The sequence below is a fragment of the Silurus aristotelis genome, assembly GCF_946808225.1.
Source record: "Silurus aristotelis genome assembly, chromosome: 5".
NCBI classification, from domain to species: domain Eukaryota; kingdom Metazoa; phylum Chordata; class Actinopteri; order Siluriformes; family Siluridae; genus Silurus; species Silurus aristotelis.
In genome coordinates, this window is record NC_139578.1 from 27,539,337 (window position 1) to 27,554,385 (window position 15,049).

The 15,049-nt window shown below is 39.2% G+C and overlaps 1 protein-coding gene across 2 annotated transcripts; it reads right to left on the reverse strand.

Moving 5' to 3' along the window:
- Positions 1-1,034: 1,034 nt before the first annotated feature.
- Positions 1,035-15,049, reverse strand: LOC310726808 (tetratricopeptide repeat protein 39C-like). 2 transcript variants are annotated; one of them, XM_083542751.1, is made up of 15 exons: positions 14,959-15,033; positions 14,607-14,802; positions 11,078-11,126; positions 10,137-10,265; positions 8,002-8,116; positions 7,362-7,875; positions 6,790-6,958; positions 6,589-6,682; positions 5,162-5,269; positions 4,905-5,014; positions 4,675-4,798; positions 4,440-4,537; positions 4,246-4,350; positions 4,088-4,126; positions 1,035-2,793 (listed from the first exon to the last, which is right to left on the reverse strand). In XM_083542751.1, exons 2-15 carry the CDS (start codon positions 14,723-14,725, stop codon positions 2,704-2,706), a joined length of 1,863 nt encoding a protein of 620 aa, XP_083398877.1. In that variant the 5' UTR covers positions 14,726-14,802; positions 14,959-15,033; the 3' UTR covers positions 1,035-2,703. The 2 variants fall into 2 exon arrangements, with proteins under 2 accessions (XP_083398877.1, XP_083398876.1); XM_083542750.1 differs by having other exon boundaries at positions 14,607-15,049.

The following is a 15,049-nucleotide window of genomic DNA, read 5'->3' on the forward strand; positions in this document are numbered from 1 at the left end:
AATTAAAGTAACTTTTCTCACACAGAACTATAGCAGATTCTCTCCAGTGTTTGCTTTACAGATCCTTTACTACTTCCACAATTTATCACAAGCCTAGTCAAGGGGGTAGGCAAGAAAACATGTCCGACACGATTTAATGCTTTACAAGAACACAATTGTGGTAAAACTACACCACTAATAAACAGGTGAAAAAGGTGAGCTTCTCTCCCTGTTTGGCTTCATTACCAGTATACACTATATGGACAAAAGTAGTGGGACCCATGACTTTTCCAGCCATATGGGGTTCACAAAGTGTCACCACAAAGTTAAAGGAACACAATTGTATATACAGAATATTATTGTTTTATACAGCTTATGTATTTCTGTAAATACTGTATATAGTAAGACGTTAAGATTCACCGCTTCACATTGGTATAAAAGTTAATGATGTGATGCATCGGTTTGAAAAAGTTTGAATCGGTTACAGTTTGTATGGCGATACATCGTCTTGAACATATTTGCATCGATAATAAAATGTAATATTTATATATCATTATTAGTAGATGCGCTATACTCGTAGTATTTAGAACGTGACTAATAATTTGTGACCAATATTTGATATGTAGATATGCTATATGTAGATATGTAAAAATGATGCATCAACATTACGAAGATCGAGGCGTGTCCTCCGATGTAGGTGAGGAGACCTGGGGTGCAGTCAGCTTTCCAATTCATCCCAAAGGTGTTCAGTAGGGATGAAATCACAGCTCTATAGCAGAGATCTTCCTCTCCAAAGGATTTAAACCAGATTTTCAAGGAGCTCACTTTGTGCACAGGGGCATTGCCATCCTGGAACAGGTTTGAGTTTCCAAGTTCAAGTGAATGCTAAATTTTATTAAAGCGCATCCAAAGACGTCCTGTACAATTGAGTGCCTCCAGCCTTGTGGTAACAGTTTGGAAAAGAACCACATATAGCAGGAAAGATCAGGTGACCTTTTGGAAATATAGTGCATTATATATATAAAAAACTCATATTGACAAATCACACACACTTATTTAACATGTCCATTATTTATTAATTTATTATGAACACAGTAAAACCAAAAACAACATACATGTTGTATGTTTTTGTAACATACATAGCTGCCTCCATCAGGTTAATATTGTAATCTGGTATAGAATTGACTGTAACTATGTAAATTTCCAATCCTAATACTGCAGTCCTGTTTACACCTCATTTTGAGTCATTTAAAAACCTGTCACATTTATTAGGTAAGTGTGTGGTCACGTCTCGTACAGTCTTGAGTACTGGCTCTTAAAGTTTATAGCAATGGGTTCTACAATGGCACAGCAGTAGAACTATATATAACCCAACGTTTTTATTTAAATGCTGTCTATTTGTATTAAAAATTTTAATTTATTTTATTGCTACCTGTTTAAAATTTTTTGAAAGTCGAATTTGAAAGTACAGCTAATAATTACACAATATGACCAAATGTATTGGAACGCCTGTCTTTACTAACACCCTTGTAAATAAATGAGCACAAATCTCCACAAAATCTGGTGAAACATCTTCCCAGGAGACTGGAGGTCTTCAGCAAACAGGGACTAAATGTGGAAAACTTTGACTCTTGTGCTCAGGTGTCCACAATCCTTTGTCCGTAAATTGTAGTTGTTGCTTTATCATTAATTGATAAATGTTAGGGTTTTTTGCATTTATTTCCCACACAATTCGAATATACAACTTAGTAAAAATCGAATATTATGCCACGTGACGATGTAACAACGTGAGTACAATTTACTAATTATAGTGCACTTGAACAAATGTTACGATTTTGGCAAAATTCTACACCTAAAACGACGTATAATCACCACATCCGTCCTGTTAAACAAAATGTTCTCACTGTACCTGAATACAGAGGCTTTGTTTTCTTTCTGTGTACAATCCTGAGGTAATTTTTTTATTTTTTTCAACAACGGGTACCAGAGTAGTCTATTATCAAATGTAACAATAATAAGTGCTACATTATTTGGTCAAAAGTATTGGAACACCTTGCCCTACAACAGTACCTGACTCTATCGTCTATCAACCTTTTATCCATATAGTGTAAAATTTCAACATGGAAATTTTTGGGATCATTTCTATAATAAAAGAACGAATATTTCAGGATTTGAAGACATTTAAAGACACAGGCATGTTTTGTACTTTGGTATATGAACGACAAAAAAACCCAAAAACAAAAACAAAAAAAACCGTAGCTGCCCAACTGCTAGCTGTATTTGAGTGATTTGGCAACATGTTTAAACATGTGGTGAGGTACAAAGCTTAAATGGAGAGCTTTATGTATCAGAATGCTGATGCAACTACAATCCGTAAACTGCTCATTATAATTCTCAAGCGAAACATTTTCCTAAAATAAATTATCAGCAACTATCGCACAGGCACTAGTGTAAACATTAGCGAGCAGTACCGTAATCAGAAATCGTGTGCTTTGTGACTGAATTTAGCAACGAATCGTCTCTCCGATGAGATATTTCACAATGGAAAACTGACCTTTTCTCAATTTGACCCATATATAAAGTGCGCTTCAGGAAACAAACAAAAAAAATAAATGATCAGATCATTTATGATCATTAGTAACAGCCTGAGGCTATGCACCTTCCTTTCTGACTCCTGAATGGTGGCTTGTGTGTGTCCTGTATTGTGAGCAGGAAATCTCTGGGTTATTGTGGAGTCGTTGCTGTAAGCGAAGCTAAAGCTGTGTGGATTCGCACGTGGAGCCTGTTCTCGAAATCGTACGCTGAGAAATCCTCCTGCTCAAAGAAGCACAAAGAACAAAGGATTGGTGTGGATTACAAGAGAGTAATATTCCTCTGGTGTGAACGTATGCAAACTTTTACCTCAGGAGTGCGACTGAGGTAAAAAAAAAGTCTGATTTGTTGGTGTAAAAAAGCTGAAAATTTTGACTCCATGTTGATTTTTTTTTTTTTAATAAACCAACAAAGGCAAATCTTAAAAAAAAAAGTGGCCAAAATTTCAGACACTTTTTAAGGTTTTAAGGTAACATTTTAAAGTTTAGGTAAAATAATAAAGGTGCTTTTTGCTTGTCACATGTACATTACACAGCACAGTGAAATTCATACATATCCTAGCAATTGTAGCAAGCCGGTGTCAGTAAGAAGGGTCAGTCATGAGACAGCGTCCCTGGAGAACAGAGAGTTAAGGGCCTTGCTCAAGGGCCCAAGAGGGGAAGCTAAGCAGTATTGGTGCTTGAACCTTCCGATCAGGAAACCCAGAGCATTAACCATTTATATTATATTTCAACAGTTTGCACACATGCACTTTACATAGTAGGCATAACATTATGAAATTAGAACATTATGATTGGTGAAGTGAAGAACACTGATTATCTCTTCATCATGGCACCTGTTAGTGGGTGGGATTTATTTATTAGGCATCATGTGAACATTATGTCCTCAAAGTTGACGTGTTAGAAGCAGGAAAAATGGGCGAGCGTACGGATTTGTGCGAGTTTGAAAAGAGACAATTTGTGACATCTAGATGACTGGGTCAGAGCATCTCCAAATCTGCAGCTCTTGTAGGATGTTCTGGTCTGCAGTGGTCAGTATCTATCAAAAGTGCTCCAAGGGAGGAACAGTGGTGAACCGGCAACAGGGTCATGGGCGGCTGAGGCTCGTCGATGCACATGGGGGGTGAAGGCTGGTCCGTGTGGTCCGATCCAACAGATGAGCTCCTGTAGCTCAAACTGCTGAAGAAATTAATGCTAGTAATGCTCGACTGGTCAGAACCCAAACAGCTCAGTGCAGCAAAAGACTGTGGAAGGCATTTAACTATTAAAAACTTATTTTTATTTGATAGCTCAGGTTTTAAGGCTTTGGGTTAATGATCGGAAGGTTGGGGGTTTAAGCCCTGGTATCGCCAAGGTGTGACTCGTGGGGCCCTTGAGCAAGGCCCCTAATCCTCTGTGGTCCAGAAGGCACTGTATCATGTCTGACTACAGCTTCCTAACATCGCTGGGATATTCAAAGAATGAAATTCACGGTTCATTCATGAATAATGAAACAAAATGAATGTATTGTACTGTACCTTGGCTTGAACAAGCAGAGCTTTTCCTTTGGCTGTAGACTGCAAAGAGAAACAGAAAATTCCCATTAAGTGCCAAACAAATACTTTACAAGCACATGCGTGGTGATGAAGAACCTGCAGTAAAACACACATATTCACACAAACACACACACACTTGCCTCAGGGTTTTCGAGCAGCACACATCCCAGCTCATAGAGGGAATAGGGCTGCACGTACGAGTTACTTTCACGCCCTTCTTCGTCTCCAAACGCTGCCTGGAAAAACTTCAATGTACGAAAAAAACGTCAGATATGCACACATAACCGCATTGACTTGTTATTGTTGAATTACGAATTAATCGGCGAATTTCTACCTGGACTGCGTTTGCATTGTCGCCCAGGCTTTTGTGCACTGCCCCCAGCAGGAGGTGTTTGAGGCCACAATATGAAGAGCTGCCCATCTGCTGTAGAACTGCAGCATGAGAAAATGAAATTCAGTGTATGTCCATTGTATTATTTCCTTTTCATGGATGCTACAGAACGAATAATTTTTGTATAGGATTTTCCTTTTTTTTTATTTATTTTTTTATAAAATTGCTTTTGGTTTACCTTCTATCATGAGCTGCAGGTTGGCAGTGGAGCAGTTAGTAAGAGCTTTCCAAAGATACAAAACCTCGATTGCGGCCATTGTGCATCGCTCTTTCGTAGGCCTGGGATTCCTTAAATCCTCAGCCTATTTACACATGAACACAACGTTCAAATAAAAGAACAGTAGAAATTTAGTTTATCTTTGATATTTAATCCTTGTGGGTCGTTTCTTTCCCTCTGTGGTTACTTACCTTGCTCATGGAAAACTGTTCGATTTGATTGTGTTTCCTCTTGAAAAGCTGAGACGCATCTTTCAATACCCTACAAGCGCCGTCCAGATCACCAGCGGCTCCCTGACACACTGAAATAAAAACACAGCCAGAGGAGCACTAACCATCATCCAGAAATCATTTCACGATCATTTTTAAACCTTTAACTTTACCCCCTTTTCAGCTATGCCACTGGCCTCAGCCCTGCTAGCTCAGTTATTTATTCATGGACTGCTTACCTCCAGTGAGGTAGGAGTAGTAGCACTGGGACCAGCGCGACTCCATCCTCAGACGTTCGAATGCTCTGTACGCTTCAGAGAAGCTCATTTCCATCATACTGCACCAACCTGCAATACAGCAGCGTTGTATAAACCTCAAGCTGTATGTGGATACAGCTTTTAGATTTCAGTAGGTCAGTCAGTAAGGGCACCTTTTTAAAATGGTTTAGAAAGTAGGCATGTAAGGCAGTGAGCTATTACTTCAGACAATAATTCAGTTTGGAAGTCAGTCGGTTAAATTGCCAGTATATCTCCCAGCCTATTGCTCATTAATCATTAAGTCAGACTTAAAGTCAGTAAATAAGTGTACTATTAAGTGCTTTTAAAACAGTTTCGATTAATTCAGAAGTCGGTAAGTCCTTTTTTCTTTACGGTTTAGTTTAAAAAGCAAGTCAGTCAACAGGTCAGTCAGAAATTCAGTCAATTAATGTGTCAGTCATAAGGCAATAAGTCAGTCATTTGTCAGTCATTTGTCAGTCATCAGTCAGTAAGTCAGTCATACATCAAAAAGTCAAAGTCAGTAGTTAGTCAGTAATTCAAATAATATAATCAGTCATAAGTCAGTAGGTCAGTTGAAATATAACCTGCTGTCAGAAAATCATTATTCAGTATTTTACTTAGTATGTCAGTCATCCATCAGTCAATAATCGGCCAATCAGAAGTCTGAAAAACCAGCCATTATGCAGTATTTTAGTCAGTAAGTCAGTCATCAGACATTAGGTCAGTCATGTGGCAGTGGTTCAGTCAATAAATCAGAAAATCAGTCATTAATAAGTATTTTAGTTAGGAAGACAGTCATCAGTCAGGAAGTCAATAATAAATCAGTTGGTCAGTCAATAAGTCAATTAATAGATCATTGTTAAGTCAGTTATAAGTCAAGTCAGGTCAAGTTAAGTTTATTTCTATAGCACTTTTCACAACAGACATTGTCTCAAAGCAGCTTTACAGAATTTAACAGTTAAGGTGAACGATGTGTATTTATCCCTGATGAGCAGCCGTGGCGAATGTGGCAAGTAAAAACTCCCTTAGATGTTATGAGGAAGAAACCTTGACAGGAACCAGACTCAAAAGGGAACCCATCCTCATTTGGGTGATATCAAGAGTGAGACTATAGTCAGTAGGTCAGTCAGTAAGTGGGTACTTTACGGTGCTCCACAGTCCTGAATTTAGTAAGTCAGTAAGTAGTGTTCTATCATTTAGGAACGAAAATGATTCCTTAGGCAGGTCATAATTAAAACTGGCACTATGTCCGTCAGAATTGTTTAACAGTATATTCAGTCTATAAGCCAGTTAGTCTGTTAGTTGATGAATCTGTCAGTCAGTCACTTTATTAGGAAGATTGCTGGAACATGAAAACAGAATTGAGTTTTGAGAATTGAGAAACTAACCAATTTCGTATAAACAGATATGCTGGATTTCCCTCTGTTCTGAAGCCAGCACCAAGGCATTGTTGAAGCATGTTAAAGCCCTGCTGATCTCACACTGATGGCAGCAGACGGAAGAGAATGTTACATAAATATGACTACACAAATTCAGCAACGGTTATAAAACCATATATATATATATATATAAAAAAGAAATCCTCTCGCCTCGAGCCTCAGCACTCGTCCTTTAAAGAAGATGAAGAGTGAGGAGTCTGGATATTCAGCTTCTTTCTTCTGAAGTATGGCTTTAGCAGCCTGAAGTCCTGCCTCTGTTTCAGAGCCATCCAGTGCAAAGAAGGGCTGTACAACTGTGTGGTACCACAGCAGGGCCAGTCTGAGATACACACACACACACACACACACACACACACACACACACACACACACACACACACACACACACACACACACATCACAACCACTGCTGAAGTCCATACAGTCATACATTACTATTCTTAGCATTCGATAATAAAATGCTTGAGCTTTCAGTCAAAAATATAAAATGGCCTTCCAAAGCCCTTCGTCTGGATAAATGATGGTCTCATTTGCATATTGAGCATGATTGGCTGTTATATTTAATGACATCATATAATATAACAGCCTCATATTTTAAGAATATGTGCATGTGTGCACTGTGTAGGTTCACTTAGATGTGAATCGAACGCGGCTACTCAATTACTAACCAAACAATTTTTGTGCAATTTGATTTCCCAGCGTACTTCTTTACACCTACTCACGTAGAGAGAGGGGCCTTCATGTCCTTACTTTCGCTGGAGTACGTGAGGGCGCTGAGCCCTTCCTGGCGTGAACCGGGGAACCCCAGCAGGTTAATGATCCTCAGCAGGTGAGGAGGCACCATAGAGATGCAGAGGTGGAACAGACCATATCCGAAGCTGACCGAACCCTTGAGTCGACCCAGAGACTCCGTGGTCACGCTCGGATCGAGCCGGGGCTGAGACTTGGGGCCGTGTTTGGGTCGACCGGAAGGCGAATTGCGGCTGTCTTTAAGATGTTCGGACGCACATGTCTCCTTTGAGACGGGAGCCGGGGAACGATCCTGACTGGGTTCAGGTTTACGCTCAGATTTAGGACTGTCGCTCGAACGGACCGCTTTGGGTTGATCAAAAGTAAGTGCCCCCTGTGATTCTGAGCATCTCCTCTGGCACATGTCCTGCAAACGGGTGATCTCATTGTAGCACTTGTTGTACATTTTCCAGGCTTTACGAAGGGTCCAGCCTGCTTTAATATATCCTGTGAAAAATGATGCAAAATATTGTGAACAATATATTATACTATTTAAACATCTGGTGCAGTAACACATTGTTAAATACGGCTTAAAAATTTCAAAAATGAATAAAAACCAATAAAAGCACAAACCGGAGATCTCCTGCCTGATGAAGGACAGCACGGCCAGATAAACCTGACAGTCGGCTATTATGATGAGTCTCTGCAGCCGATCAATCATGGTCACTTGTGACCTCTGACCCTCCGCCTGTTGGAGAAAGCAAAAGTCACTCTTTCCGCAAAAAAAAAGCTGAATAGTACAATTTCCTGTCTATTCCAATCAATGTCTTTTTCATTTGGTCATAGCTCTATAGTGTCCTTTAGTAGTTCTATAGCATTTTTTATATATTGCTAACAAAATCCTCATCACTGAACACCCTTGTGATGAATCGGAACGCTGCACGCCTCCTCACCCTTCATCATTTTACATCATTGTCACTAAATGAGCACAGATCTCCACAAGAGCACACCAAAATCCAGTGGAACATCTTCCCAGAAGTGTCTTTATAACAGCAAATTAGACAAAGTTCACAAAGTCTATATGACTTATTTTCAGCAATATACCTCAAACCAGTTGAGTATGTGGTCTTTTTTTTTTTTTTTTTTAAGATATATAATGGTCCTCACACATTTTTGACTATTTTGATCTTGTGTGGAAACACTGGTCTAGATTCCAAAGGAAAAAAAACCTCTAGCTTTCATTTTAAAAATAAATAAATAAAAAAACAAAGAAATTATTTCCTGTTCATAATAGAGTTGATAGATTTAGCTGTAGGCATTTTAGAAGGTCCTCACAAGGACATTAAGACAACCGTGTGTGTGTGTGTGTGTGTGTGTGTGTGTGTGTGTTCAAGGTCTGTCATTAAGCTGCAGGTAGAATGATCGAACCATCTTGTATATAAAAATGTACCGACGTCTAATCCTAGCCCGAGAGAACCTTCTGTTTAAAATGTGTGTGTGTGTGTGTGTGTGTGTGTGTGTGAGTGAGAAATCCTTTTCAAATTTTGATTTTGTTCATGACATTGAAGGAATAAGTGTATCCTGCAAAGACTCAAGAAAAAAAAAATCTGCATCAAGCAGGTGATCGTTCTCTGTGAATTTTTAATAGACTAAATGATCAATCCCTGAATGTGCCTTCTCTTATCTCCAGAAACAAACATTCCTTTGTAGTGATTTTAAAATCCATAAAAACATGTGGAACACATGGAATGAAAGGCACAACTATGTTGTTTTTGTTTTTTTTTGTTTTTTTACCAGATCAAAGACACTGCCTTTACATGCTTTTGCTTTCATTTTGCTGTCAAAGTTTTGGCATGAAGTAGAAAAAATATTTTTTTTTAAAACTTGTACAGTAAAAACACACATTACAGCTACGCTATACGGACTAAACTATTGTGGACACCTGACTTCGCCAGCCATATATGTTGGATGCGGTAGCATAAAATTTATCCTTCACATGAACTAGGAGACCCAAACCAGTTCCAGCATGACCCTTGTGCACAAATCCACCTCCATGAAGATCTGCTTTACATGGGATGGAGTGGAAGATCTCCTGCTACAAAGCTCCAAAGCATACTGAACACCTTTTGGGATGAATGTGAACACTGAATGGAACCCAGGCCTCCTCACCATCTCACCTGAATGAGCACAAACCTCCACAAACACACTTCAAAATCTAGTGAAACATCTTCCCAGAAAAGTGGAGGTTATAATAATAGCAAATGGGGAATAAATGTGGAAAGGCATGTTCCAAAGCACAAAAAAAAATCAAGTGTTTCTCAACTTTTTGTTTATAAAATGTACCTAGAATAGATTTCCAGAGTGATATACAGTAATCCAGTTGTATGAAAAGAAAAATCGTAAAAAAAAACCCAAGTTTGATTGTGTTTCGTGTTTCTAAGATGAAATCTGTAAACAGGACATTCTTGTCTATCAGCTGTGAAGGCAACCTCAGGCATAAATAACAATTAATGAGGAGAGATGAAATAACAAGTCTCAGCTTGATGTCAAACACGAGTCATAATTTAGCAGATTGTTCATTTCCGCTCGTAAAAATATGTGCTTTCTCTGCCAGCTACAATACAATACATTACTTTATCCTTCTCATTTTCTCTCGAATAGACCGAATCGGGACACGCCCTCGTCCCGCACGATGTAATCGAAACAATGACACGGATAGTTCAGAATAAACGTCGCCTCTGAACGCGAAAAGCGGCGGAATAACTTACATTCTTCTTAATCTTGTTCTTGATTGTCTGGATCACGCTGGTGCTGCCGCACTCGCACAGCCGCTCGGTAGCCCGCAGGTCCTCGCACGCCACCTGCATCTTCTCCTCCTCGAACGTCATCATAGCATTCTGGAAAAGTAAAAGAGTTTTCTTACAAAAGATCAACACGCTCACGATCTGAAGATATGCATCGATTAGGGAACATTGCTAGGACAATATATCTCACTATAATATAAAAATGTAATCATTTAAATGTTTTTACAATTATTATTATGATCTTTCAGCTTCTACCATTAGGGGTCGCCACAGCGGATCATCCGCATGTTTGATTTGGTACGTTTTTACACTGGATGCCCTTTCTAACGAAACCCTCCCCATTTATCCGGGCTTGGGACCGGCACTAAGAGTGGCTGGGGTTGGTTCCCTGACCGGGGATCAAATAGGGGGCCGCAGCGGTAAAAGAGCCGCATCCTAACCACTAGACCACCAATACTGACATAAATAGGAGACTCTCAGAGAACAAAAATTTAAGGGAAGGCAGATTGTTACTGTTCCACACGTAAAAAAGGATTGCATAACCCTAATATATATATACACTATATATATCACACATATATACACATATTTGGTCAGAACTGTTTTGGCGTCAAAAGGGGGACCGACACAATACAGTGCATCTAGAAGGTTTTCACAGCGCTTCACTTTTTCCACAATGTATGTTACAGTCTCACTCCAAAATAGATTATTATTTTTTTCCTTAAAATTCTACAAACAATACCCAATAATGAGAACGTGAAAAAGGTTTGCTTGAAATCTTTGCAAATTTATAAAAATAAAAAGTACATAAGTATTCACAGCCTTTTCTCAGAGTTGTCACCGTGATCACATGACACACAGCCGGGTAGCAAAACTCTGCTGTTTGACAAAGGAAGTACACTTACCAGGAAACTGACGAAGCTCGAACCAGCGCTCATCAGAGGGCTGTAATTCCTGTGGCACAAAGAAGAACTGGTGTAAAGTTCTTACTGACATCAGAAAGAGGTAGTGGGATTAAAGCTTTCAATTTCAAAGCCTGAAGTATTAAGTTTCGATGAAGAGATTTTAACCAATGCACAGATAGTTTTACTTGAAAACAGTAATGCATTCGCCGCACAAAAGCAGAAATGGGAACGTGTTAACTTCCTTAACACGTTGAATGCAACGGAATTCACAGATGTGAGAGCATTGGGCTATTGTTAAATTGGTCACACACACACTGTTCCAGTCATATGTGTTTATTCCTCAAACTGTTACCACTAAAATGGATGCACACACTTGTGTAGGATGCCTTTGGATGCGGTGGCATTATATTTTCCCTTCACTTGAACTAGGAGAACCAAATCTGTTCCAGCATGACAATGACCTGTGCACGAAGCCTGCTCCATGAAGATACATGGGTTGAAGGGGAAATTCTCCTGCTATAGATCTCTAAACCTATTAAACACCTTTGAGATGAATGTGAATGCTGACTGCACCTCAGACCTCCTCACATCATTTCCACAAGCAACAATTTCAAAATCTGGAAGAACATCTTTACAGCAAAGAGGAGATTACAGCAAAAGAGGACTGAAAGTGAAATTGGATCTTCAAAAAGCACATACAAAATGCCCAGGTGTCCACATACTTTTATAGGTTTTAAAGTATTTATTGAAAAATAATAAATCAAATCAAGTAGAAGAGAACAAAATAGTACTCTCGTAGAATGGAACTGAATAGACCTTTATTAGAATTAAAACAGAATAGAACAGTAAAGAATGGAATGAAGAATTCAGATAGCCAGCTTGCTATCCAGACAGACAGACAGACAGACAGACAGACAGACAGACAGACAGACAGACAGACAGACAGACAGACAGACAGACAGACAGACAGATCGATCCAGGCAGGCAGACAGACAGACAAATAGACAGAAAGATCCAGACAGACAGACAGATCCAGACAGATAGATCCAGACAGACAGATAGATCCAGACAGACAGACAGACATATAGATAGATAGATCCAGGCAGACAGACAGATATATAGATAATGTATATATCAACACATTTATATATTTGAGTTATTTTTGAGTTATTACTCGCACTCTTACTGCACAAGCTGTAACACCTGTTTAATTGATGAGTTTCCTCAACAGGAAAACGCCTCCTGGTGCAGCTTTAAAGGTCATTTTACTCATTTACTGCGTGTGTGCTGCACTGCATGCTGGGATACGAGCTGGCTGTCACTGATAAACACCTGACACACCGCCAATTAACGGACGGAACGCACGATTACTGAATCACACCAAAAAAGCACGATTACAAAATAATGCACAATTAGAATCAAGTACACAAAATCACACAATTCCATTAGACAGCACATTCTGTGTAATGAAACTAGAAGCAGTATTTATTTGGTGTGTATCAGATGTTAAAGTTTTCGTTAACAGTCGAAAAATGTTGAAATGTCTTAAGTGGAACTGCAGTAGAATCTGTTGTGTATTAATGACCTTTTTTTTGTTTTTGTTTTTGTCTTTCCTCCTGCTTCTTCAGTTTCCTCCGTCCTCCCTGAAACCTGCTGGTTGATGGACCGGTTAAGATAAAATGTCTCTACGAGTGAATGCACATGGTGCTCTGTGATCATGTACCCTTAAGGAGTAAGCCCAGTGCCAGAGCCCAGTGCTCCTCAGATGAGATTCAGATCACCGTATAAAGGAGCAAAAAATCTCTGTACAAAACTGAATTGTTCCTAAATATAATTCAGTTAATTGTGTTCACATTTAACTATAATCTGCATTAGTTGTCATTAATGTCTTTAATATTATAATTAGTATAAGTAGTAAAGATCATCCCCATTATCAATACTGACCAAATACCAGCAAAAAAATAGATCAAATATCAGAGAAAGGTTTTAGTATGTGATCGTGTACATCTCTATGCATTATTATCTATTTTTTATTAGTTTTGTTAAAACTGAAAGTATTCCTATTGGGTACAGAAAGACATCGAAGCCCAGTTTTAAAAAAGGAAGGAAAATATGCAAAAAATGTAAAATAATAATAAAAAAAAAAAAATAGGAAACTATTTATTTTAGAAGAAACGGAGCCCAAAAATGACATTGATAGTTTTCTGTGATAAATATAATTAGATATGTCAGGATTGTAACCGAGTGTTCAAAACAATTGTTGATTGTTTTTCTTTAGCAACACATAAGTGTTTCAATCTGTACTTGTGTTTTATTGTATACATATTATTATTATTATGTTTATTTTGTTAACAATGAAATTGTTCCTATTGGCTACAAAAACATTACCAAGCCGAGTTTAACCCAGGCAGGGTTAGTTATTCGGTTAGGTAGGTAGGTAGAAAGCTAGCTAGCTAAACAGCCAGGCAGACAGTCAGACAGACAAACAGGCAGACAAACAGTCAGACAGGCAGACAAACAGTCAGACAGAGAGGCAGACAAACAATCAGACAAAGAGGCAGACAAACAATCAGAGAGACAAACAGTCAGTCAGACAGACAAACAGACAGACAGACAGACAGGCAGCGGACAGACAAACATTCACACTGACAGACAGACAGGTAGACAAACAGTCAGGCCGACAGATAAACAATCAGACAGACAGGCAGACAAACAATCAGGCAGACAAACAGTCAGACAGACAAACAGACAGACAGGCAGAAAAACAGTCAGACAGGCAGACAAACAGTCAGACAGAGAGGCAGACAAACAATCAGACAAAGAGGCAGACAAACAATCAGAGAGACAAACAGTCAGTCAGACAGACAAACAGACAGACAGACAGACAGGCAGCGGACAGACAAACATTCACACTGACAGACAGACAGGCAGACAAACAGTCAGGCCGACAGATAAACAGTCAGACAGACAGGCAGACAAACAATCAGGCAGACAAACAGTCAGACAGACAGGCAGACAAACAATCAGACAGACAGACAGGCAGACAAACAGTCGGACAATAAGACAAGACAATTGTTGATTGTTTTCCTTTAACAACACATTGTTTTTTTTAAGTTTACTTATGTTTTATTATAAACATATTACATAATAAAAAGGCAGATCTTTTAGTTATAACTTCAAAAATCTTCCAGTAGAAAGGAGAACTGGTATGTGTACACACATATCTCTCTCTCTCTCTCTCTCTCTCTCTCTCTCTCTCTCTCTCTCTCTCTCTCTCTCTCTCTCTCTCCACAGACAGACAGATAGCTAAACAGACATAAAACCCTCATGTAAGAAAGAGAGAGAGAAAGAGAGAGAGAGAGAGAGAGAGAGAGAGAGAGAGAGAGAAATGGTATGTGCGCACACACATCTCTCTCCAGACAGACAGACAGACAGACAGACAGACAGACAGATAGATAGATAGATAGATAGATAGATGTGAGCAGGTAGTGTAGTAGTGCAGGTAGTGAGCAGTGTCCTGTCCACTCACCTGTACCTGTGGAAGATCTCAGTGCTCTCTCTAAAGCCGTTGTTCAGCAGCATGTTAATTCCTCGCAGTGACATTTCCACATCATCAATCTGCTCAGGACAATCTTCAGCCTCCGCCATGGCTCACAGAGCAGTATGAAGTGTAATAAAGAGATCTGATTTACCTCCAGACTACCAGACCATTAGACCTTCTCTTCCTTCTGGCACACACACACACACACACACACCGGCTGGGTCCAATCAGGAAACACACACCGGAAGTTAAAAACTTAAACTTTACGTAAACATAAAGATGCGCACCGAATAGGTTAATAAATTAAATGATATACATGCTTTTAAATATTAGAATAAACCGTACAAATAAAAACTCTAATAATCTGACACTTCCGGCTTCCGCGCTCCGGGTTTACACCTACAGTCCAGTCTACACCGCATAGGGGGGAG